The sequence below is a fragment of the Lepisosteus oculatus genome, chromosome 19 (genome assembly GCF_040954835.1).
Source record: "Lepisosteus oculatus isolate fLepOcu1 chromosome 19, fLepOcu1.hap2, whole genome shotgun sequence".
Lineage (NCBI taxonomy): Eukaryota > Metazoa > Chordata > Actinopteri > Semionotiformes > Lepisosteidae > Lepisosteus > Lepisosteus oculatus.
In genome coordinates this window covers 2,940,815-2,966,014 of record NC_090714.1, presented here as the reverse complement: position 1 = coordinate 2,966,014, position 25,200 = coordinate 2,940,815, and the positions used below count along the sequence as shown (strand labels likewise).

The 25,200-nt window shown below is 42.7% G+C and overlaps 1 protein-coding gene and 1 non-coding gene across 2 annotated transcripts; both read right to left on the bottom strand.

Moving 5' to 3' along the window:
• Window positions 1–3,039: 3,039 nt before the first annotated feature.
• Window positions 3,040–13,569, bottom strand: proza (protein Z, vitamin K-dependent plasma glycoprotein a). Its single transcript, XM_015359952.2, has 8 exons — window positions 13,443–13,569; window positions 9,811–9,971; window positions 8,898–8,922; window positions 8,034–8,147; window positions 6,880–7,008; window positions 5,712–5,836; window positions 4,022–4,139; window positions 3,040–3,886 (listed from the first exon to the last, which is right to left on the bottom strand). The coding sequence occupies exons 1-8, from the start codon at window positions 13,513–13,515 to the stop codon at window positions 3,357–3,359; spliced, it is 1,275 nt and encodes a 424-aa protein (XP_015215438.2). The 5' UTR covers window positions 13,516–13,569; the 3' UTR covers window positions 3,040–3,356.
• A 1,293-nt stretch (window positions 13,570–14,862) lies between these two features.
• On the bottom strand, window positions 14,863–23,610 carry LOC102697705 (uncharacterized). The gene is made up of 4 exons (XR_001479919.2): window positions 23,578–23,610; window positions 21,272–21,319; window positions 20,241–20,920; window positions 14,863–15,137 (listed from the first exon to the last, which is right to left on the bottom strand). It is a non-coding gene; the product is annotated as an uncharacterized protein (transcript).
• Window positions 23,611–25,200: the final 1,590 nt, after the last annotated feature.

Genomic DNA, 25,200 nt, shown 5'->3' with positions numbered 1-25,200 from the left:
CAGAGGGGCAGTTTACAATTTGTGGCAGCCCTGTCTATGTCCTGTGGGTCTTGCTATCTACTTGCTTGTGTTTTGTGAGCTGCTCTTCTTTTTCTGTATTTTTTCTGACATTATTTGTAATTATTGTTGCTTTTCAGAGCTGCAATTTTGTGAACACGCATTGCTAGTCGGCCCTAAAACCAGCATAGGAAGAGTAATCGAAGAAGCTGCTTGGAATGGTTAGTTATACAAGTTATTTAAATCAGGGTGGATATATAAAAATTCAAACAGAAAAAGCAGGGAAACTAGGACATTCCAGATGTTACGCAGACCCCCCTTAACTGGAACTGAGGTGCAAAACGTATCGTTTTATTATAAAACGTTTTATTATGTTCTGTCACTTTAATTTATTCCTGCACGCAAGACTGAAGAGCACAGTTAACACCTGAAACAGTAATGGCATTCGAAAAAAAATGAACTTATGTCTAACTCCTGATGTTTCTGCACCAGAACAGTAGGTTAGGGTGACGTCGCAACATTCTTACACTCCCACATCTATACTGTAACTCTTGAGTCACTCGATCTGTATTTCTGAGGCAGTCTGTGCTTTCCTAGCAGTGTCCGAGACACTCATCATTACTGATATTGTAACGAATGATAGCAGCAGACGAAAGAATTCTGAATTTTACCGAAACATTTTTACAAGCTATCTCTTCAGCAAAACCTGCATCTAAAAGTTCGCTATATTGGTCCTTTTTGGTTTGGGGATCGTATTTCTCTCACAGAAACCTTTGCAAAGACGGAATCTATTTTTTTTGTGCGTGTGTGTGGAGCACGTCTGATAGTCCTTTGCGCACTGACCGACATTGGATCTGAGTGCTTTTCTTGAGGCGAAAAATAATAGGATATTCGTGGAAACTGCCTCAACCACCGTTCGTTCACCTGCGCAAAACCCCGCTATTTACTCCTTTTAAGTCGCATAATTAGTTTCCTTCCGGAAAGCTACACTATTGCACTGGTCCGCCCTGCTCTCCTGTTTTACTGGCATTTCCACGCGAGTCGACTCTTCTCGAATTCTTTCAAGCAGGACTTTGCCCTTGTTAACTAGAGAGGGCTTTGAGGCCCTCTTGCGACAGCAGCTGGTATCACAGCTCTTTTGCATCGGCCTTCTCAAATTACGCAGATGAAATGACACATGGGTTCATACGAAACGCTTGAAAAACTGTGGGGAAGTCAATTTAAAATGAAGAGGAGACACTTTTACGCAAAAGGTGTTGGAAGTAGGAATGAACCACCAAGCAACGTATTCAGTTAACTCCCAGGTTTCTTTCAACAAACAACTGGATGAGATCTTCAAAATCAATTCGCTACTATTTACTATTTATGATTAAGTACCTCCTCTTTTTTGTAACCTTCGTAATGTTCCTAATTTAGCAGCTTGCGTTTGATCTCTTTCTTGAGGAAAATATACTGAAATACAGTATTCTATTCGAGATTTACACTTATTGGTGCATTGAACTATTGAATTACTTTCCTCGATTTAATTTCTAGAAACAGATGGTATTAATAAAGAGCAACATTTGCCCTGCATTTGCCCTGCAGATTCATTAATGCCGCTCTGTACTTACTGGAAAAAAACACACCAAAGCAACTTAAACAACAAGTATTTTGGAGGATGTTTTTTCTCGGTGTCTGCAACACCTCTGTTATTATTATTTTTCATTTAGCCAGATGGATAATCTTAATTAGTCTTCTCATTTTGTGCAGGGGAGGGAAATGAAGGAATAGGGGTTTAATGTGGAGATGTCACTTTCTCAAGGTAAAGAGAATGGTTAGAATTGTAAAATATAAATTATAATATTTGATCTCAAGGGTAATTTTTAGGCTCCATTGACTGATAACCATGCTTATTTATATTATGGAAAGCTGACTGATAAGCGACAGTATTAAACATTTCTGTGTCATTTCTGCAAGTGAATATTCAATTTATTTATACTTTTGTCTGTTTTTTATGATGCATAATCAGCCCTTCATCAGGCAAGTTGACTGTGTGCCTCTTAGTATAGAATTAATTTCCTTATTTTTGTAAAATTGAACAAAACCTACAGACCATATAAACTATATCAAGGGTAGGGACACAGTCAGAAAGTTCCTAAATGTATCGTCTTTTGTAGAAAAACAAACGGTAAATGGCATCACCAGATGGAACGTGGTATCAGAGTATCAGAGATGTGACAGTTAAAAGACAAGCTACAAAAAAATCCTTTTTCTAAATAATTAGGAAGTATGTGGTACAGTACTGGCTCAGTGGATGCAGATGAGTACTTTTATTGTAAAACAGTAATGGAAATGAGTGGAACATCACCTTTGTGCCAGAGAGACCATGTGAATTACAATTAAAACTGAAAGAGGTTTCAAGTGCGTCTGAGAATAATCCTGCCTGCATCTGTGAAGGCCCATTTTACCTGCTGTCACCACGGCAACGCGGCCTCACGACTGTTAACCCCTGTCACTTGGAACTCATCCTTCTTTACTTAAACTCTTTGATTTTCAACCACAAAAGCAACAGTAAAAACACAAACCTTTTTAAGATCAGAGATGCAATGTTAGGCCATTAAAATAAGTAGCACCAAAGGGTATTAAAGCCAAACTGTTATTAAATACTCCTCAATAATCAGTTTTAGGAATTTAACCTCATCTCTAAACACCTTCAGGTAAAACGGTCACTTTTTTAACTTTAAAGGTTTTTTTTTGGAAAAGCTCATTTGATTTTTTGGAAAGAGCTAAAGCTCATAAGTCTATATTTGTGAAAGAGACTGAGATTATGTTGACCCATTATTTACATCTTCTAGACAATGTGGGGAAGTTAGTAAGCAATGTTCTTCAAGCTGATAGTGCACAATAAGGGAAACCATCTTAAAAAATAGGAACCTGAAGAGGAATAAAAAAAAAACAGCAGAAGAAAAGCAAAGTGTAGGTTGTATGTAAATCTAATATAATACAATGGTAAAAACCCATCAAATGTTTGCAAGCATGCATACATAAGACCAAACAGAGTCATACAATACAAACATTCTCTTTTATTTTTAAGGCAACTAAAATGTAGGATCTACACTTCTTTGTTTGAACCAATGTAGCACAAAATGTACTATAAACCAACATGACAAGAGTCTTCAGAAACAACCAGATCTGACTTATCAAATAACATGTACTAACCTAGGGATATTCTTGATCGAACAAATCAGACGGGCCTACATAGTTATCAACAGAACAAAGAGCTCTCATTGCTTCCTCGGGTCGTCTTCACACAGCCTTGAAGAGCCCATACAGGCAACTGGTGCAGGCAATGAGGGCTCCGCGACGGCTGTTTTTTCACCTCACCGCGCCTCCATGAAAGGTCTGAGCCAGGGCAGAAAACGGGATATCTTCTGGTACACAAAGCCTTTCTCACAGGCCTGTCCCTGGGGTCTGCTCAGAAGGCCCACGAGGAAGGCCACTTGCTTGTGAATAGAAACTACAGGGGCTCCGGGTCCGAAGAAGCAGTTGGCCCTCTCGGGGGAGGTGGTGCAGAACATCTTGTTGGTTAGCAGGCCGTCATGCTTCTTCTGGCACTGAGGCAGGGGCAGGTAGCTAAAGGAACTGAGCTTCAAACTGCCGTGCAGGGCGTCGCCGGTGTAGTTCCACCCCATCACCAGGGCTTTTGACGTCTCGCCCATCAGCACGTTCTCTGCAAAGTCTCTCTCCGGCAGGCAGGGCGCCGCGGCTTGTCTCTTAAACCTGATCCGCTCTCTCAGCTCAACGAGGGCCAGGTCATTCTCCGGCCTGCCTGCCACATGCTTGGGGTGCTTGTGGATGCTCTTCATGTACAAGACCTGCTCCCCCTCCTCATAAGGTATTTGCATTTTTCCTGGAATGGGGGAGAAATCACAGTTTCACTGTGAGGGGAGAGAGGCCCACCTCCTCCTGGCTTTCGTTTGCAAAGGTTTGCAACACCTTTCTCTTTCCCAGTCCCTCATTTGTCCTTAAACGATCTCAAACTTACCTACAACAACCTGAAAACTGCTGAACTTGGTGGCACACTGTGCTGTGGTGAGCACCAGGTTGTCCTTAAGGATGACTCCGGTACAAAACCCATCTGACTGCTCGCTTTTCAACAGGGCCTGTTTCAGAACACCAGACAAACAACAAACAGAGTTACTGAGGGGTTTTTTTCTAGCAAAGAATACACACACTACATCACCTAACTGGAGCTGCCCTCATTAAGAAGTGATTTTAAGAACTGCTTCCAAATTGTACACAACCAGGATTGCATTTAAACTGAGCACGGTTGGCTAAAGTTCTGACAAAGAACTCCCTGATCAGGGAGTGTGAACAGGTGATCAGTATTATTCTCCTTTGGCAAAAAATCTATTAGCAAGTCCATGTTATTCTATGCTAGTTCCATGCAACACTGCACATTAGACAATACAGTGTCTCCATTTTCCTCTTTCATCCAATGCTCTATGTATCTCTTTCCATGTCATGCTGAGCTGTAACTGTGCCACAGTTCTCTTATTTTAATATTGCAACGGTCACAATCCTGGACCTAAATTTGGTGTCCTGGCCAAGTTTCCCCCGGCCTTTACTAAACATGGACTCCTAATAATCCCATCTCTCATCTGGCTTCATCGCTCTTGTCTCCTCCCCCCTGAGAGCTGGTGTGTGGTGAACGGACTGGCGCACTCTGGCTGCCATAGTGTAAGGAATTAGTATAATAATTATTACAATCCTGTGTAACAGATGAGGGCTCTGGGACATAACAGATAAAAACCCTTTTGCAACAGATATAAGATCAATATATTGATCAATTGAGTAACAAAAGTAGGAAATGTGATGCACATGGGCTACATTCACCAAGCAGCATTCCCCAGTCTCGAGCAGAGGGAAATCCTGTGTCTCCTGTCTTATGGTCATCATTCAAGATCTCTGTTTTTTTTCAGGACACGTTTGTTGATATGGCTTGCTGCACATAGTCAAAGTGATCTGCCAGGGGCTCCCCCGTCTGTCAATCTGTGAAGGTGCTGGCTCAGAATGCAGAATGAGTCCTACAGTGCAGCTGAGATGTCAAGAGTGTAGTCAGGTCACAAGCTCGCTCTAGCCAGGTTTATGGAAGAAACAGAGCCTGATTTCCCATTGGGACAGTGCCTAGGACCTACGGAAGTTTCAGGGCCTGTGAAGGAGGGAAACGCTAGTGACTAACGAAAAACAAGGTGAAACAACAGGCTTGCGATCGACTCTAGGTGCTCCAAATCAATAATCATCTGCTATATTGCGGCTGTTCTAGAAGCCAGAAATATCGAAGTGATGGTCACTCGACTCACTCCATCAATCACATGGTTTAGCAATAGAATAGTTTAAAGTGCATCATGTCAATCGCCGTTATTCAATCGGCGTTCACCCGTCTTTTTGCACATTTCGGAGTGAACGTGCTGAGGGCCTACGAACACCAAAATCCGGCCCTGGGAAGAGATGGCACTCAATCGGTTAAATGCAGCCAGGCCAGGACTTGGTGTTAGTCCACATTTTGAAGATACAACAACCCCGGCGACCTGTGACGGACCTGTAGGATTACGGTGACAACAGTGGGACACTGGTGATCTGACAGCAATGGGAATCATTGTGACAGGTGGGCATGCTGGAGGAGTGCCACCTGTATTCTAACCAGCTGCAATCAAGCCTCTGGTCACACCTACCTGCCACGGGCACTCGCCTGTGGCACAGGGCAAGCTCACGCTACTGCTGTGTGTCTTGATGCTTTGCTCCAACACCCTTGGGTCCTTCAGCCTTGATGTGCTCACTTTGCCACAGGAGAATTCTCCTGCCAGAAAAAAACAAACAAACACATTAGTGCTGCAATATTGTCTGTTTCCACTGGAACTTTGCGGCAGGGCACAGACTCCTGCCACAAGTCCCTATTTGAACTTAAGAGTCATATCTGAGTTGGGCTGGATGGTAGCATTAGATATCTAAATGTTGGTGTGACTAAGTGGGAGGCATCACTTCTCCTGATGTATATCTGGTTTTGAAAGTGGCAGAAAAGCCAGCAGATGTATTTGGAAGATATGCACATGGAGCTCCAGGACTACATTCATAAAGCAGTATCTCCCAGTCCCAAGCAGAGGGAACTCCAATGTCCTCTGGCTTATGGCTGCAGTTGGGCTTTGAGTTGAAAAACTCCATGCTTCAGTGAAGTGCCCTCGATCTTAATGAGAGCTTGTTGGCTGTTTTCAGCACGGACTCAAGTTGCCTGAATTGGAACAACAATAATGATATTGCTTGACATTTGCCACAGAAAAAAAAAGGAATGGGAAAAAACCCACAAAATCTGTTAATTCATTCAACAGGTCAATCAGACAACACATGGAGTTCACATGAGCAACACTATCACACCCAGCTTTCTGACACCCCAGCAACCCATTGGCAGCTGACAATACTTCACCCCCTGAGCATAAAGATAAGGTGCAACCCTATTCATCTTCCCCTTCTTTAAACTCAATAAAGCTGACAGATCATCTAACCACATGAAAGATTCTATGGCTTTAAGTGCAACAGAGAATCAAGCTCAACTTGGATGGTAAACTATTCAATGAAATATAGATGAAATAACCATGGAAAAAGACAAATAAAGAACAACCCTTATCTCTTCATTGTATCTATTCTATACTGTATATCACTCTGCATCTGCTTCTCAAGTGTACTTTCTTCATGAGCCTCTGTTTCTGCCCTTAGGGATTGATAAGGCCGTCCTGTCAGATTTTTACACAGCTCAGTCCAAATTATTCTATTTATTACAAAAGCAAAGCAACTGCCTGTAAAGGACATGTTCAATATCCCTCAGTCAGGAATAGAGATGGCTCTTACCAAGAGAAACACACTTTCCTTTTTCTCGGAGCTCGTATCCGCTGGCACAGGAGCACTGATAAGACTGAAACCCCGGCTGGCAGAACTGGCTGCAGCCTTTGTCCTCATTCCCCGTGCACAGAGTTTGATCTGGGGAGAGCCACAGCAACAGTCATGGTTAATGAAGCAATGAGAGCAAACCTGCTGAACCGATGGCTGAGCAGAACCCGTGTTCTCGCAATGGTCACGTGGATAAAAACAATAGTTTGCCGAGAGGACCGTCTCAGGTTCTTGACATTTCTGGGTTGTTCTGCTGAGAGAATTCTAAGAGTCAGCAAAGACGAATGAGTCAGGAAAGGAACTTGTGCGGTGCGAGGACTGAGACAAAGAGGCCACAGTGTAAAGGACAGGAAGTTCAGTTTGTCTTCAAACAACCACGAACTGGAGAGGAAGTGTTCAGGGTAAATTAGTCTCTCAGAAGCGACTATTCAGCCATTTCTACTAGTGTGCCACCCCAAAGTGGATCCATCCATTCATTTTCTATCTGCTTCATCCGATTCAGGGTCGTAGGTTTGCTGGAGCCTATCCCAGCAAGCAACGGGCACAAAGTAGGGTACAACCTCAAGTCCATCGTAGACCACACACAGACACAAACACAGACACGCACACTCACACCGAAGGCTTTTTTAAAGTCGTACGGCCCCAGATGGTGCTAGTTCTTGCAAGAATGTCGCAGATTTTGACATAGAGAAGTACACAAAGACATCTGACTGTGCACATGTGATTCAGATCATCAAAGTTGCTGTGGGCCTCAGATTCAACAATCAAGCGTAAACTGAAGGGCACAAATACAAACGGGAATAAACATTTAAAGTGGAGCACAAGAGCCACTTCTTTAAGCAAATGGTTATGGGAATCTAGTACCAGGCTTTTTAAGCTGATACTCTGGCTTGCTTCAATTAACCCTTGGATCAATTAGCTACTAAAAACCAAATATGAAATGATCTCCTCTCCTTCACTTCCGGTTCATTCGGTATGTGTGCTCATTAATGAAGGGGATTTTGCAGTGGTGCAAAAACAGCATTGTGCGTTAAACCTTAAAACAGCTGTGCTCCACTGAAAGTCACCGAGAGTTTGTGGAATACGGAACAGGTCAGGTTTCTCCTGCTGCTCACCGGTTTCGCAGTGAACCCCAGAGAAGCCACTCTTGCAGATACAGTCGTATCCCCCTATGCTGTCGGCACACATGGCTCCATTCTTGCACGGCTTGTTTGCACACTGATCCCCGTCTGTGGAGTGATGAGGGAAAGTGGGTTGAGTTAATAACCTATCACGTGTGACCCAGAGGGATCCTCAGATCCCTTCACTCCCGAAGGAGCCCGGTATTCCTAAAACTGCTTCAAGAGAGAGAAGAAAAATGTGCTCAGTGCTCTGGAAAAGTGTTCCGAAAGTTTACGTATCCACCGAACAGGTGGAGCACATGTGCCTCTGTTTTAACATAGTCTGGAATTCACTTGGAGATTTCCAAAGGGGGGCAAGGAATTTTGCAGGAAAAGCACATTTTGCCATTCTTTCTGCATGGTCCTTCTGGTCTTTTTTCCAACTGCAAATAGCCTATTATTGAAATGATTTAATTGTTGCATTAACTTGGCAAAGGTAACATTCTACAGGCACCGAGACCTTCTGCACAGGTGAGTGCGTCAGTCTAATTGGTGTCATCACTGCTGATGTCTGGCATGAATGAGTTTGATGGGGAAGGAGAGGAATGCAGGGGCTGGTGTTGCAGTCAAACCCATTTCCCGAAAGGGAGAAATGTGCTCAGTCACACAGTTTTGCTGTTGAGGCTCGGGGAAAGGTGTTATTGCTATTATATGCTGAATTATATCAGTTGACCTACAAAAGGCTTGGAAACATTGGACAAAAGAACCTTTTTTCATGATCACTTGATTTTGTGGTCATCCCAGCCGTAGAATCCCTTTCTTTAATTTTTCATCTTTTCCATTTGGCCACCACAAGACATTTACTATACTGGTACTTACCGATATACACTGTCCAGAATATGTCCTGAAAAGAGACAGCAATGTCAGAAGCCTGTTCACGTGGATTTCATATGGGCTGGAGATCTTGAACTGAATACATCATGTACACGTGAGGAAAATCCAGTAAAAACACAAGCATGCTTTATAATCTCACTCATTTATACTTGGAAGGTAGAAAAACATATGAGTTTAATCTATTTTACAGTTAAAAAATGATGCAAAGTACAGAAAGAACCTTAAAAAAATAGAGAGATTAGAAAACTCAAGACTCAAGGCTTTTATAGGCTCAGGTGTGTAAAGCTAAATGATATACTTCTACTAGTACTATAATTATGCATTTGATTCCATTCATCCATTTTCGGCTTTATCTAATTCAGGGTCAGAGGGGAGCTGGAGCCTATTCTGACAAGCAACAGCCTGGGGGCAGGGTACACCCTGGATGGCACGCGCAGACACAAACTCAAGCACACTCACACCTGGGTCAGTTTCCCCCAGGAGCTCATTAACCTGCCAGTACAGATTTGGACAGCAGGAGGAAACCAGAGCATCAGGAGGAAACTCACAGGCACACGGGGAGAACATACAAACTCCACACAGACAGCACCCCAGGGCCCCAGCGCTGCGAGCCAGCAGTGCTAAACCATTGTGCTGCCTTTATTATGGTGCCTCATTGTCAACTTGATGTACGAGTCTGGACCGAGCAGAAAAAGGGAATACCTTTCTATCTGAACGCGAACTGCAGAAAGTAACACTGTTCCTTTACCTTAAGACTTCAGTGCATCCATGCAGCTGGGCTTTCACAGGGCTGCTCTGTGCACTGACTGCAGTTTAGTGAAACACAATGTGGACACTGGGTCTTTGTGTGAGGCACGGTGAGCACTGTTTTGACTACATACAAAGAGGGGGTACTTACTGTTCGGTACGAATCTTTGAATATTTCTCGGGCTTCCTCGTAGTTGCACACCTCTTCCACACACTCTCGCTCCAGATTCGGGGGCAGGCTTTCTTCATTCCTGTGATTGGCACGCCTGTGTCTTCCAATGATCCTACTGGCAGTGGCTCTGTCCAGAAACACTGTAACAAAGCAGAAGCCCTCCCCTGACTCAGTCCCTTTACAAAACCTGAATGACTTCACTTTTTTGGTCACCTCTCTACTTTTGCCAGTGGTTAGCTTGACATTTGATAATACATGGATGAATAATTGGTGGACAAATTGAGATTTTAGCTAAATCTCCCCTTGGCATTAAAACGGTTGTGCACTAATACAGCTAAAACCCTTGCTGGAAAAGTGAGGCACAGACTGTAAAACCAAGATAAAAAGCTCAAAGCAGAAGAAAGCTCGACAAGGCAATCTCCATACCAAACTATGTTCTGGGTGAGTCTTAGATATGGGAGTTTAGAGCAAGTTGCCCAGCCATGTCGTTTAAGCGGATACCCTGACTCTTTTCAAAAACTCCTGGATGAAATTCTTGGATCAAGTAGCTGCTAACTACCAGATGGCATCCTCTCACCATCAATACGTTCTTAACACCTGGGGACATTAACCTCTGCAAGAGGCTCTCTACTTGAATTTGCCCCCCTGGGGGACAAAAGAGTACAGCAATAAATACACCAGCTCCAAAACAAATTCTTTCTCCATTATCTTTGGCTGAGTCTTTCACTTCTGGACTGTTTGTCACTGGATTAAGATGTGCACATTGCCAAGTCAGTGATGCAGTTACTGTCCAAAGCAGTGCTGTCAGTGCACTGTTCCCTCCTTCCCACATAGTTCTGCAGCCTGGGTGATTTTGTTTTTTCACTCTCTTCACATGTATAAACTCACAGAATATTACTTACTAGCTCCATCTAGTGGTTTTTATTCAACATAACTCTATTCATCATTAACCTGATATACTGTACTTGCATAGTAACATGGTTCCTTTGTACTAGAGTATAATGTGCATCACCTACACATTTACCATCAGCTATGAGAAATCAAACCCTAGAAATAAAAATCCATCCATTTTCTAACTGCTTTACCCAGTAAGAAGGCTGCTGGCCAGCAACGAGCACAAGGCAGGGAGCAGTCAGATCAGGACGCCAGACACAGACACTGCCAAAAACCTGCACACACTCACACCTTGGGCACGTTTTCCCAAAAGCCAATTTACCTGGCAGCATTTCCTCCAGCACCTGGAGGAAAAACGTGAACACAGGGCAAACCTACAAACTCCACACAGACAGCACCTTAGGTTCAGAACTGAAAAAAACAAAATCTTATCTTAAAAAAAAAACCTTCATCATTATGGGCAGAATGTCCTCCCTTCATGAAATGAATTAGGTACCTACGGTAACTTATCCACAGTGGAAAATCAGATCATTTTTAATATTTCACTAAAGCAGAATTCTGGGTTATTTCTGAACTTTCTCAGCATTTTAAGATTAAGGCATTTAAACATAACCTACATTCCACAAGTGACAAAAAAATTCTTCCAACTAACGTCAGCACTAAAACGGGAGGGAAAAATTGATATACTTTGTATTTAGAGTGCAGTAGCAGATAATGAAGACCTTATTTAACAAAGAAAACTAAATATGAAAGATTACTTTGGTTTTGTATTCTGTTTTTTTCTGCTCTGTTTGAAGCTTTTGATGCATCTGTATGACAAAGCAGCCCTCTGCATTTATAAAAGTTGGATCTATGGCACCACTAACATCTAGAACATTTGAATGAGGCCTGGTTTCGCAAGAAAGCTAAAAATCATGATTCATTAACCAGGTGTTTGCTTCAGTTCTTCATGCTGGAGTTAAACAAATAAGACTCTACACAGATTACCTTCCACCTCATTTCAGCAAATAACAACCACAAAGACCTCAGGCTATTTTTTCTCTCAGCAAACCTGTACAGTGTTTACCTTCACCTTTAAAAAAAAACCCCAAATGAAATGGTGCCAATTGGCTTTGCTTTATTTTATAAAGTAGGTTTTTATTAAGTCATCAGTACTAGGCTACTATTATAGCTTAGCTGTAATTTTTATGGCACAGTATTTTCATCCGATTTCATGCTGTTACGACCCTTGTCAGGCAGATACATCTGGAGTGGATACATGGATTTCCAGTAACAGATATCAATTACTGCACTCAGACACCACGCAAAGCACCATGTAACTATGGTAATGTGGAAGATCACTGCTTAAAGTAGGTTCAATAAGCATTTATGAACCACAAACAGTATGGCTATGTTGTGGAAACAAGCTGCCCAGCTATGTTGCCAAGGGAGATACCCTGGTTTGGTTCAAGATGAATGAAATCACTTAGCTACTAGTTACAGAATGGCCTAGATTGACGTTTCATTTTTAAGACTTCTTTATGTTCTTACAGTGGATAAAAAAATACGATTTAATGGTTTAGAGGTGGGGAGCACACATACAGTTTCACTCATTTAAAAATACACTAATTATACCAAAGATTCATTCACAACTCTGAGGAACTACCACTGGTTTCATAGGAACGTATTATTTACTCTTATAAACCACCTACATTGCTTTATAAACACGCACATATTCAGGGCTCCTGAATGCATTGCTGGTGTAACTCCCCAACCCCCTCACAGTAATACAATAAGCCAGGCTGTTGGTGAACCAGGGCAAGGGTCTGAAAGTACTTTACGAAAGACTTTCATCTGACACAGACTTTCAATGCTTTTTGTTCCACTGAAGAAATCTGTTTGCTAAAATTTAAGCTACGAATCAAAACCTCTTTTCCACATCTCCGTTCTCTCTTGTAGGATTTGCACCTTTCTATTTTCGGTGGTTACTTGCAGAGACGGAAAAACACGCTTGAATATTTCTAGCATTATTGTTCCTGCCTTTGTTGTAATTGCATCGGAGGTGCTCAGACTTGTAATCGTATGCATTGCTTTCTTTCGTATCTTATGGAAGACCTTGCAAACTCTATATGTCACCTTAAACATTTTGGAGGCAATAGCGAATCAATGAAAAAAACAAACAAAATCCTGTAGTTTCTTAGAGTCACAACCTAACCTTTTTTCTAGAGGAAACATTACGGATATAATTACAATACTATAATAGAATGAAGCACTATGGAATAAATGTATGTTTACAACATATAGCATGTTTGTGCCTTCAACAATTAATTATACAGGAGACGTTACTTCTAAAGTACACAGCAGGTGGTGTCACCAATGTAGGCACACTTTGTTGTAAAGGGAAAAAAAGAAATGACCCTTTTTCTGAAACTTTTCTCTAAGTCACAACAGAAGCCACAATAGCTGCACATTTATGCAGGAAAGACAGACTGTGCACTGCTCATTTGATTAAATGGATCACAAATTAAAATATAGCTCACCTTTTGAATCAAAGAAGCAACTAGCTGGTTTGATGTTCCATATGATTTTAAATTCAAAGTGTAAATTTAAAACCTGGGAGAACCCATTGCCGTCATTGCACAACAAAGTAAAGGCATAGTCATCTATCGAAATTCATTGCTACCGCATTCTAAATTTCAAACGACAGTACAAGCCTCTCTATCAGATTCACACATTACCTTTCTGTGCATCTTGACTTGTTACACAGCTCAGCATTAAGGCTACAGCCAGACTGATGATTAAGGAGTCCATTTTTGTTCTGCTGTATAGCAGCTTCAGTGTATCTCTATATTGACAACAAAGAGTTCAAAGTTCCTATTTCCAGCAAGGCCAATATCCTGTTTATCTACCATTTCAATGACTGACTGGGGACCCCAACCTATAACTCTTGATTTTCACAGCACAGCAGTGGCGTAGGAAAGAATCAGCTGAACAAGCGATGAAACATGTTCTATGTTACACAATTCTTTGTACTGGTGATTGCTGTCTTAAGCTGGTTTCCACTGAACTGTCCCTCTGACAGTCACGGGGACTAAGAAACAAAAAATTAGGAGAGGCAAAGTTCCACTGAAAATGAAAATGTATTGTGGCAACACACACACAGAGCGAAGCAGGTGGTTTTAATAAGTAGTGAAATCACTGCCTGTGATGCTGGAATAAATACTACAGAACCTCGCTGGGCGATCCCTGACACTTCTAATGCAAATCCAAGTAAAAAGAAGTTCCCACCTTGTCTCAGACCTGATAAGTAGGTTTGAATGCTATGTTAGCAAAAGCACTGTGACAGGTACTGTAGTTACCAACTATTGCTGGATTTTACCCCAGCCCACTTCTTCATAACAGGTTAATTTATATTCAGGGCATATTTATAAATATGGTTTTCTCTTAAAAACGTTAGAAGGCATTTGTAATTGGTATCCACTCTGCACCAGTTTCAGAACTGCCCTCATTCAGATGTGTTGCCAGAAATGTCACCATTTTGTTTGTTTGTTTGTTGTTTGTTTTAATTATATTGCGACATCACCAAAGACACAACACCCTCTCCCTCCTTTCCCTTTCCCTTTTCCTAACAAAATGGCTGGGAAGCAAAACGCAGTAACTGTAGAGGCTCCCATAATGACCTTCTGCTTCACAACTCACAGTCTAGATTACACACTTTTAGTATTTAAAGGGGACATACGGTATAAACCAATCAATGTATTATCAAATCGTTACTTTACACCCACAAGATCTAACCTGATTTATCTGTTTTTTGGGGGGATCAGTTTTAATTGAGTTATAAATAGGTAAATAGGTGCCTCTTGTTTCAGAAACTGAGCAAACAGAAGTTTTGTGGGTGTACAGAACTGACTGCCCATCCCCTTTGGTGAAACCGGTACCCTGACTTCTTGCTGACACAGCTGTGCGAGATTCTGGGATGGGCAGAATGTCATTTGTAACCTTCCCAGTGTTCCCACGCAACAAAGTTGCTCTTACAAAAAGGAGCACATCCATCAACAGGTCAGGGCCTTGACAAGACTATACAGCAGCCAAGCACTCATTAGAGAGCAAAGAAAAATAACTCTGCACTTTCTTCTTTCTTTCTTTTTTCCCCATTAGCCTGTTACTTGTACAGACAGGTACTCTGTTGATCTCAATTATGTTCTTTGTTTTGCTTTATTGAGCGAGAATATTTCTCTTAGCAAGCCAGTTAACACTGTGTTAACAAGAGGTTAGCATGGGTACCTTGCAGTGCTGGGGCCCCGAGTTCAATTCTGGACCAGGGGTGCCGTCTGTGTGGAGTCTGTATGTTCTCTCCGTGCTCACATGGGTTTCCTCCCGGTGCTCCAGTATCCTCTCACAGTCCAAAGTCATGCTAGCCGTTTAATTGGCTTCTGGGAAAATGTGGATTGAAAAAAGCAGTTAGAAAATGATTGAATGTATTTTTCTCAATTTGTAAAATGAGATGAGTTTGGGCCTGTCCTAGAGGCCACAAGCTCACGTTCTCTGAGACATAATTGAATTTGGCTGATGAAAAGGGTGATCATGCCCCTCTATTAAATTGCCTTTACTGCTGCTTGTTCTGTTCATGATAGCCTGCGTGCTCCTTTACAATCTGTTTTGAGACTGTGTGTGTGGTACTTGGGAGTTGGAGAACGTTTTTCTTGTGCAGTACTGGAGATTGTACCGAGTGTGAACCAGAAACAATATCTGGGAGAACGACTTTCCTGTTACTGCTATCTACCGCAAGACGCCGCTATGAATCTAACGCCTAATCTAAGCGAGAGGTGAACCTGTCTACTCGTCCTTCTGAAACCAGACTGCCACCCATGTGGGCTTCCCGTTTGCAGACAGCAGCTCAGACACTTTGTTGGATTTCTACACCCCATCACGCTCCTACCCCTTCCACCCAGCTGCACCGCGGACTAATTGGACACGCAGCCGTGTCAGCGCAAGCGATCGCCGCAGGAGGGGCGTGCCGAGCTGTGAGAAACAAACTGAAACAGGACATTTAAACGAGACATTTGCAAAACGCGCACGACATTTTATAGCATTAAATGAAATCCATGGACAGCTCTCGATCGATTTTATCACTCAGTTCTCTTCTTGACCTCCGCGAGAGCGCATCAAAGCGGCGAAGAGAAAGCAGATCCTCATTAAATAGCTGGAGCCTACGGGCTCCAATTTTAAAAAAAAAACTGTCCTGCATGCACGTACGCATCAATCCCTCAACCGTATTGCTCGAGAATGAATAAGGCGTCCTCATTACTTGTCCCGTATTACTAGGCTCGCAGACCTGCAGTTTAACAAGCAGGCAGCTCAGAGCTCTGGTACGGACAGTGCGTCAAATGCACGGAGCCGCAGAGGACCCAATGCTTTGATGTGATTGAACGTGTCCTCCAGAAGCAGTCCAGCAGATGATGCTGTTCTCTGAAGTCTTAATAGAAACTGGCACAAAGCTTTCTAGGAAGAGTCAGTTCTACCTGGGCAGCTGTCATTCCTGAATCTGGACACTGAGAGGCGCGAAAGAGTCGCCTGAGAACTGACTAACCACCTCTCTGCATTCTCTGACACTTGGTCAAATTAAAATCAATATTATGAACAACAAAATAACTAAAACAGAAACATCTTATTTAACTTTTTGCTTTCCCTCTACAGTTTTTCATTTACTAGGAGAACAATGTAATACAATGAAAACATTTGCATATTATAAAGTAATAATAAAAGAGGAAACAAAGACGAAACAACAAAACAAACACCAAGTGATGGGCTAAATGGCATCCTGTTATTTATAAACTTTATTCACGTTATTTACGCCATTCAACTGCACAGAGATACAAATGTGAATTAGACTACAAAATCTAGATTTTATATGCCTGAGACTTCAGATTTTTGAGGAAGAATAAGAAACCCTAGAAAATGCAATATTTTATTTTTTTCAAGTGTTAAATGTTGAATGAAGTCACTGAATCAACATGAATACATGAACTCCAAACCCAGATTCCAGGTCACCTCTCCAAAGTGTCATAGTTTCCTTCACTCTAAGAGGCATATATATGAAAAAATGGAAAAAGAACTGTCGATTTATTATAATCTTCCCACAGAAGATAACCCTACAACAGGAGTCAGTCTTGCTCCTCGCTGCTTAGCTGGGGTGGGATGAACATCAGTACGTCAACAGGAACGCTGAGTGTCAAACTTCAAATTATTTTTTTAGAGTAACTCAGTCTGGCCTACTTCTGCAGTGGTAGCATAATTGCAATGTGGAGATCATCTCCTGCTCACGTAACCTGATCTGTGGTCTCCTGCCTTTGATTTCTGGTGCTTTGCATATAGGTTGTGGTATTTACAGTACATATACAGTACATTCCAGTGTGTTTCAGCTGTTTTCTGCCTCTACTATCAGTGGAGGACTTCATATTAAAAGCACCCACCCTGCAATTTTTGACACCTCCATACTGTATATCGGTGTTGTTTATTATTATTATCATCTTGTTTTAAAAACAGCAATGTTTGCGTACAAGAAACAATTGTAAATTAAGTCGCACTCATGCAAATGGACAGGTGGGAGTTTGTGAGAAATGAAGGCGAAACTAAACAGCCTTGCAGAATGATGCAGAGTGTGATGACTCTGTGGCTTCACACGGCAGGGAGAGCAGCCACAACGTTTCTACCACCTAACAGCTCTCACAGGCACTGATCTACGGCTATTTTTTTTTTAGTCGGATTTCCATCTCTAAGGGAAATCCACGTGAAAATTAAATATTAAAACTGCTCAGAAATGACCGTGCCTGGGATACGTTCCCCAGCAAGACTTCAGTCCTGCTGAGGGATTTGGTTCTCTCCTGTGAGCTGTGGAGTCTTGCCAGGAGTGTTATCACACCTCTTCTGGGACTCGGTGGAGAAGGCCATGGATTATCTGAGGGAAAACACTTCTTTTCAGTTTCTAAAAGTGAAACACAGCTTAAGGGTTGGCTGCATGTTTTGATACTATATCTAGCTGAACTGGGATGACTTACTGCAGCAGATTTGAGGAACAATAAAAAGGTGATCCTGCTGGGTAGGTATAAATAACCTAAATAACAGAGGATATAAGAAACCTCGCTATTTGTGCCACTCTAGGGTAGCATGATGGCTGATACTGCTTCCTCACAGCTCTAGAGTCTGGGGATTGATTCCAGAATTGGTCACCTGTCTGCATGGAGTCTGCACGTTCTCCTTGTGGCTTTTTAATGGGTGTCCCAGTTTCCTCTAAAAAAATGGTTCCTTTCTTATTTGTGGCCTTTCCGCTGTCCCCATCCCCAAAACCTGACGGACAAGGCCAGAAGATTAAAAGACCCAGGAGAAGGAGAATTTGACATTCTGCAACCTCAAGCACCTAACTAGATCGGGCAGAAAAAAAGTTTGTCCGACTACTGAGTACGCTGTTAAGCAGCATGAAGCACAGTTAGATCCTTTGTGGTGGATAAAAGCACCTTAATGGAATTATGGCACATCTCACTTGATAAGACGGCACAGGTAGCAGCATTTTTTCTTTCAGCTGAATCGTGGGTACCAACAGCACAGCACATAAATACTCCTTCTGTGCTACTGAAGAAAGAACAGTGGCCCTGGGATTCCAGAAAGGCCCATAATTGGCTGTCTGACTGGTAAATTAGACAAAATGACTGGCTTGTTTAAACTGTTACTTATCATAATTACTATCTAAGGAAAAGAGAGTTACCTCTTCTGCAACAGAGCCAATGTGCTCAATGAACTGTGGTAAGGACCATGATTCTCTAATAGTCTGATAAAAAAAAAACTGTCATTTCCTTGATCCCCAAAGCAACCACGTAATCTCTAGAAAGCAAGGCATCACAATTACGTTTAGCCAAACAGCAATTAATGCTAAAAATGGACTGAGTGAGGGAGCGCAGGAAGTGAACAGCTGAACCATGACAGGGTAACCTTTACTGAGAAGGGAATAATCGCAGAGATTGGGCTATAAGGCCAGCCGAACGCATCTTCGATACGCTTCACCTTCCTGGCATTCATTTCTGTGGGAGCTGTGAGGACATCCAGGACTTTTCAGCTTGGCGTTCCTGTCCCGTAATCCATTCCAGGATGACAGGAATGACAGATTCCCGTACAGCATCCGAACCTTGCTGAGGACACTGATGGGAAGTATCTCTGACCTCTCTCTCCACTCCAAAACCTAAACTCGGCTTCTGAAGAAATTACAATTTTGTGAGCCCGCACAAGAGGTGAAGAAATGGATCCTGCAGATTTTATAGGTGTCCTTAATTTGTCTGTTCCAGGCTTGAAGGAGATGGTAATTCTGATAAATGATTTATGAAGACTGAAAGATATCAGGTGCAGCACAGCTCTCGAATGGCTGAAATTTGCTTGTCCTTAGTGAAAAGAAAATTGTGTTACTGCAGAACATCACATTTCCGGATGTCCTGCATGTGCCCGGACAGTCCTCAGGCAGTTCAAGAATATTTGCTTTCTCTTTGTTCCAAGTCCCACCTTAAAATACATGTCAGACAAATACAGATCAGTGACCAAAAACAGTTCAAAGAGATGACTTTTCCCCCCTGACAAACTCTTAAGCAGGTTTTCAGGGGCTGACAATCAGACCCAGTGATACTGGGAAGACCTGACTCATCCTCACAGGGGTCAATACAGAGACCAGTCTACTGGCTTCTCACATGTCAAGTCACTGTTGGATTTTGAGTCCCTCGTCACTTAGATGCTATTGAGTACAATTCTGAATTTATAACCCTTCATTCCCTTTATTTCCCATTCAGCTGATAGTTAAAAACATTGGCTTCAAAGGGACAGACGCATGATAGAGTTTGACACGACAACTTAAGTGGTTGGAATTAAAAGATTGCGTAGAGAATTGTTTGGGGGGATCACTTCAACAGCAATACATTAGTGTTTTAGGCAGGAGTTGCACTTTGAAAGATGAAATCCTAATTCCTAATGTACTCAACCCCAAAATGTACAATAAAACACAATTCAAGCCATACACTCTAATCGCCATTGACTAACAATAGATGATGTTTGAAAAGTTTGCTTGGTTTTTCTGGAATCATTTTCTTAGGGTTTAAGGCATAAGGAGCAACGAGCAAATATGTCATTTTCTCATTTTGAATAAGAAAACCCTGACCTGCAGAATATGAGTCCAAAGCAGGCCAATATTTACAAGCACCAAAGTTATTTAGTGGCATCTCCATCTTGCCAGGACAATGGGGTTGGCTTTTGCCAACAGAGCCAAGGGATTTGTGCACCGTCCAGTTGTCAGGATCAGAGTTTAATGTCTAAATAGATCCCAGCCAGCAGGAGAAAAGGGACTATTGTATGAGGAATGATGAGGGCTTTTCCCAGGACAGACGATGACTTCACATTATAGATGGTGCATTCATTCTCTCCAAGCAGTAACGGCTCCACTGTACAGAGGCTCTCAGGAGAAATGTGAAAATAAATGACCACCAGCTGACACTGTCACTTACCCAACTGTCTGTCGGCAATAAACGGAGAGAACTGATGGTTCGCTTCTTGATCACAGGACAAGGCGCGGTGCTCATGTGAAGGAAAGAGAGAGTAGGAAGGATTAATTCATTCACACTATTATTTGTCTAGCTGATGTTCCTGCATGCTTCTCCTTGAAAAGACAAGCCTGCAGTAATAAGGAGTACAATGGCAGAAATGCAAAGCCTAAAGCCCATCCAAGAGACTATTGCTACAGAGAAAACAAATGCTGTGTATAGTGACAGTTCTTGGAGCACAGAGCTTCACAACACAAGCATTTAAACTGGGGGTTTATGACTATTCATAAGGGAGCCACACATTGTATTTTGCCAAAGCCATATCCAGTACATGACAGGCTGCACAAATATGAGATTTGCTCCAGTTTTAACTGCCTATGATCCCATTAAGTGCGACCATTAACAATAGGCATTATTGGGCATCTTTATACAATGCATTGGAATGCACATAGTGCACTCCAGGAGTAACTCCTCATGCGTGGAGTGGTCTTGGGCTGGCCTCTCCAGCAGATGAGTTGGTCCCTTCCAGATCGAAGCCTTTCTTGCTCCAGTAGGAACGGAAGAGAACAAAATGTTGTCAGCTACTGCCTCAACTGAATTTGTGGTTTGCTGCTCTGGTGTGCTTTCCGCCGTTGGGCAGCAGTCTGTGGAATTTGGGGAAAAAGTCATGTATCAGAAAAACGGATTCATTAAATATCACTCACACAGATTTTTGCTTCGTTTGGTAACCCAAGTTTTTCAAAACAGAAAACAGGGAACCTCTGAGAGCATCTGAGGAGGAGCTTCGTGTTTCACTGTTGTCAGTTACGACCAGGATGAGGTGACAATGCATTTTTGAAGCCATCCCTGATTTTAAACATAAAAGTAAATGTTGAGAATAGGCATAAATGGTTGTGACTGTCACAAGATGACAGAAGTGGGTGTAGGGCAGTGGCCTGAGGGCTTTGTGTACTTGAGTTAAGGCCAGTGTTTCTGTGAGGGTTTGGTGGACTCACCACACAGCCACAGTCAGAGGTGAGGAGGGCAGCCGGTCTGAACTGGCCCTAGAACAGAGGAACAGAGTGGAAACACAAGGGACAGGGGAAGGAGAGATGCGCTGTCCCACCTGTTCGTCTGCATTCAGTTGGTTCCTCAGGTAGTTTCCACTTTGTTATGTCTGCCTACACTCCCCATGATCGCCTGGACACTCCCGCCCACAGAAAGGATATTTAAGCCTTGTTCAGCGTAGGCCAAGGCAGCTTAGGGCACTGCTTTCTTCCCTTGGCCTGCAGAGTGTACAGAAGGCCGGTGAAGTGCAAGTGTAATGGAATATGGTGAAATGGAAGTGTGGTGGTAATTGTGTTCGTGTCATTTGTGGATACTTCTTTCTTGTGTTCCTGTTGCATATATTCTGTGGTAACTCACTGTGGCTGCTAGAGAAATAAAAACAGCAGTTATGTACTATACTGGGCTGGTGCTGGTCTGTGGGTACACTGGTGGTTTTGGGGGGATACCACAGGCTGTGCAGGGGGGGGAGGGTCCTGGACCCTCAGAGTTGCTAGGTGGTGTGATCGGCTACAGGACCTAGTAGTACTGTGCGTCATGACTTGTGAGTTTGTGGGGAAGAGGGCGGTGTGGCAACAAAAATGTCAATTTTTCTGTAAGTGTGCCGTGTGACGGAAAAGGCTGAGAGGCACTATCATACTAAACCAGCGCTGCTGAGGTTTAAAGGCAGTTTTGGAGACAACCTACAGTACTGAACCTCATGAAACACCGAACAAACACTGAGGCTAAGACACAGTAGACAGGGTAATTACTCCTTAAACGAAAAAGGAGAGTGGCATTCTGGCAAGGTTAAACAAAGCCCATTCTGGTCCAATTAAGAAGGCAAAAGTTCAACCAGGATGAAAGAAACAGGCTTCTGTGTTCAGCCCTGATAGACGCCTCCTCTCAGCTGCCACTGGCTGTTTCTATAGGTTGCTCAGGCTGTGCTCCTTGTAGGCTTCAGTAGAGCCCTTGAGTCATGTAGCCTCAGGAGCAGCAGGTACAGTGCTCAGGCCAGACTCCGACAACGAGATTAATGGAGCCTCTCTGCGCCGCTAATGACGGACACTTCATCTTGGAGAGCACCGCCAGGACATGGAGCTCGGAGTGAAAAAACTGTCATCACTCTTTGCTAAGGAGGTGCTCTTCATGTTCGTTTATGCAGTCCATACACTACACCACGGCACGTTATTCAAAAGGAAGTCCAGGCTTTAATATGAACTTAGAACTAAATCATACTATATCATCTATTTTCTGTCTACATTTTCCTTTAGGGCATGCATAATCATGTATAGGCTGATTACATGCTGTTGTTTCATCTGAAGCTTACAACTACACTTAGTAGTGTCTATACTGAGGATAAAACATCAATGGTAGAGGTATGTTAAAGCAACAGAGCAATAGAAACTTGTGCAAACGTGGAACAACAACCTCAAATACGTTTTTCAAAAACACAGTACAAAAACAATCGTTATCAGTGCCAGGAGATCTGGCCCAGCTGGCTCTTTGCAGGATGAAACACAAAAATAAAATGACACCACTCTGTGGCAATGCTGTACTGCTAGGATCTCATAAAGGAAAGAAAAATTCTTTGTAATAAGGGAAAAAATGAAATGCGTAGAAACACCGGTTAATACCCAGAGTTTATCTGACCCCTGCTGCCACATCACACTGGAGGATATTGGAAGAGACAATTCTGCTAGTCTCCCTATATTACAGTCTCCTTTACATGGTAATAATGTCATTTTAAGGGGCGAGCTCTCTGATCTGAGTGATATTTGGTTCTAATTCTACGACCCCCTTTAACTGTACAACAAGACAGAAGCAATCTACATGCAGATCGACACAACCTAAAATACAGGGAAAATAAATGAACCGGGAGGCCATTCAGGAGTTTTTATTCCCCCCATTTCAGTTTATCTCCAGATAAATCTCTGATTTCACAAAAGTATTCTGAACAACCCTCAGGCACAACAATATGAGTATATATATAAGAGCATGGGAAATACTGACATTCTATTTGCTGATGCACGTTTTTCTGATTTTATTAAATTTACACTGTTCTACCGGTCTATTTATTCTACTGTGATTGTGTTGATCTCCAGGATGATTCAGCACAGAGAAGAAAAGCATTAAAAAATAAGCAGCTTCAACCTTACGCCTCTGATAAAGAGCAGTGTTTACACTCTTTAGGAGAGCCTGACATTTTTCTGCGATTAATGGTTTTCAACAAACGTTCAGGAGGAGTTCAGCCCCTACTCTCACCCGCTTCGCCCACCTGTGTGCGTCCTGTTTCTTGCTTGCTTGCCAGTGTGTTCGTTTTCACATTTTGCTCTCAAAGGAGACAGACATTCCTGTATTATTCTCCTCGGCTCCTCTTTTTCCTCCTGCTGGGTGGAGAAAACAAGAACTCTTCTGCTGTTGCACTGATCCCCATAATGTCAGCTGATTAGAAGCCACTGAAAATAAAACAAAAAGTGCAAAAGAAAACATTTTACATTTTAAAATTTCCTAAATTTGCCAAGCTTTCTCTCAACCATGCTTCCCTTACTAGAGCTGTTTCAACCTTAATGATAAAAATAAGCCACATTTTGTTAAGGAAAGAGAAATTTCCCAGAAGTGGTTAAACTTTGATTCATTCAGGTTGTAAATAGTAACTTTGGGCCACTTATTTGTTCACAACAATTCCTTTGCATTTTCTGTATTCAGTTGTATCTTATCTTCGGTAACAGTTTCAATTTTTTGTCAGGACATGATTTGGATTGAAAATTTGATTCAATAATATTACATACCTCCTGCAGTTGTGGCCATTATTCATCCTTAATTTTACAAGGTTGCCCTTCAAGCTGAAACCCACTCGTTAATCTGTCTTTAAACCTTACTGTAACAGATCTGGCTTCAGAAGCACCGATGGCTTCTTTCAAACTGTACTACAGTTGCCTTTTTCAGAAGAACTGTTCTTGGGAACAATTTGCACAGGAGGAACATGGGCAAATTCCACAAAGCGCGTCTAGCAGCAGCAAGGCAAAAACAATCGTTTCCATCCTGCGAATGGCAGCCCTGGACAGGTGCACCCCGCCTTGAGCCCCTTGCTTGCCAGGATAAGCTTCTATTCCCCCCAGCTCCTAATTTGGCCAAAGTAGTTAGAAAATGGAAGGATGGGATTATTTTTTCTGCGACTCGTGTGATCCGAAAGAGTCAAGTGCAAGTCTCAACTTGTGGCTTTGAGCGCAGAGGGGGGACACTGAGTGAGTCTAAGTAGAGGCAGCCAATCCGCCCAGCTTTGAGCTATTTGTACTGTAGTTTCACGTCACAGGCTTCACCGCTCCGTACAGGTGGCTGAGCAGTGACCGGAGGAGAGGTGCACCAGACCGTGCTTATCTTTAAGAATCTATCAAGCACTCTACTTGTAACTTGGAGGTTGTCTGGTGGTTCAACAGCTTGACTCAACACTGTTCTTAGCCTTCAGGAAGCAGGTGACATGTGAAATATTTTAGACTGGAATATTCCAGTGTGGTGAACAGCAATGCCTGAACCACAGACCGCAGCGCAGCCACCACGTCACCCTCAGACGGGTGGGCTCGGGTGGCCTGCCAGTATATGGGGATTGAACCCCTCTGGGCTACAGCCACTCCTGTTTCAGGGATATCCACATAGTCTATTATTCCCTCAGAGGATTTAGGCAGCAGAGAATTTAATTCCCATTCCTCCACCTGTCAGTCTCAGGAAGGCCAGAAGATGTGAACTTCTCTAAGCTACCTTTACATAGACAGCCTGGTGCTCTTAACTCAGCTAAACTCTTTACACCTAGTTTCCCCCCCGTCCCCCAACTTCTCTTTAATCGGTACCAGTTACCTTCCATAATGAGACACTGGAATATTCTACCTGAGTAACTGAGCTG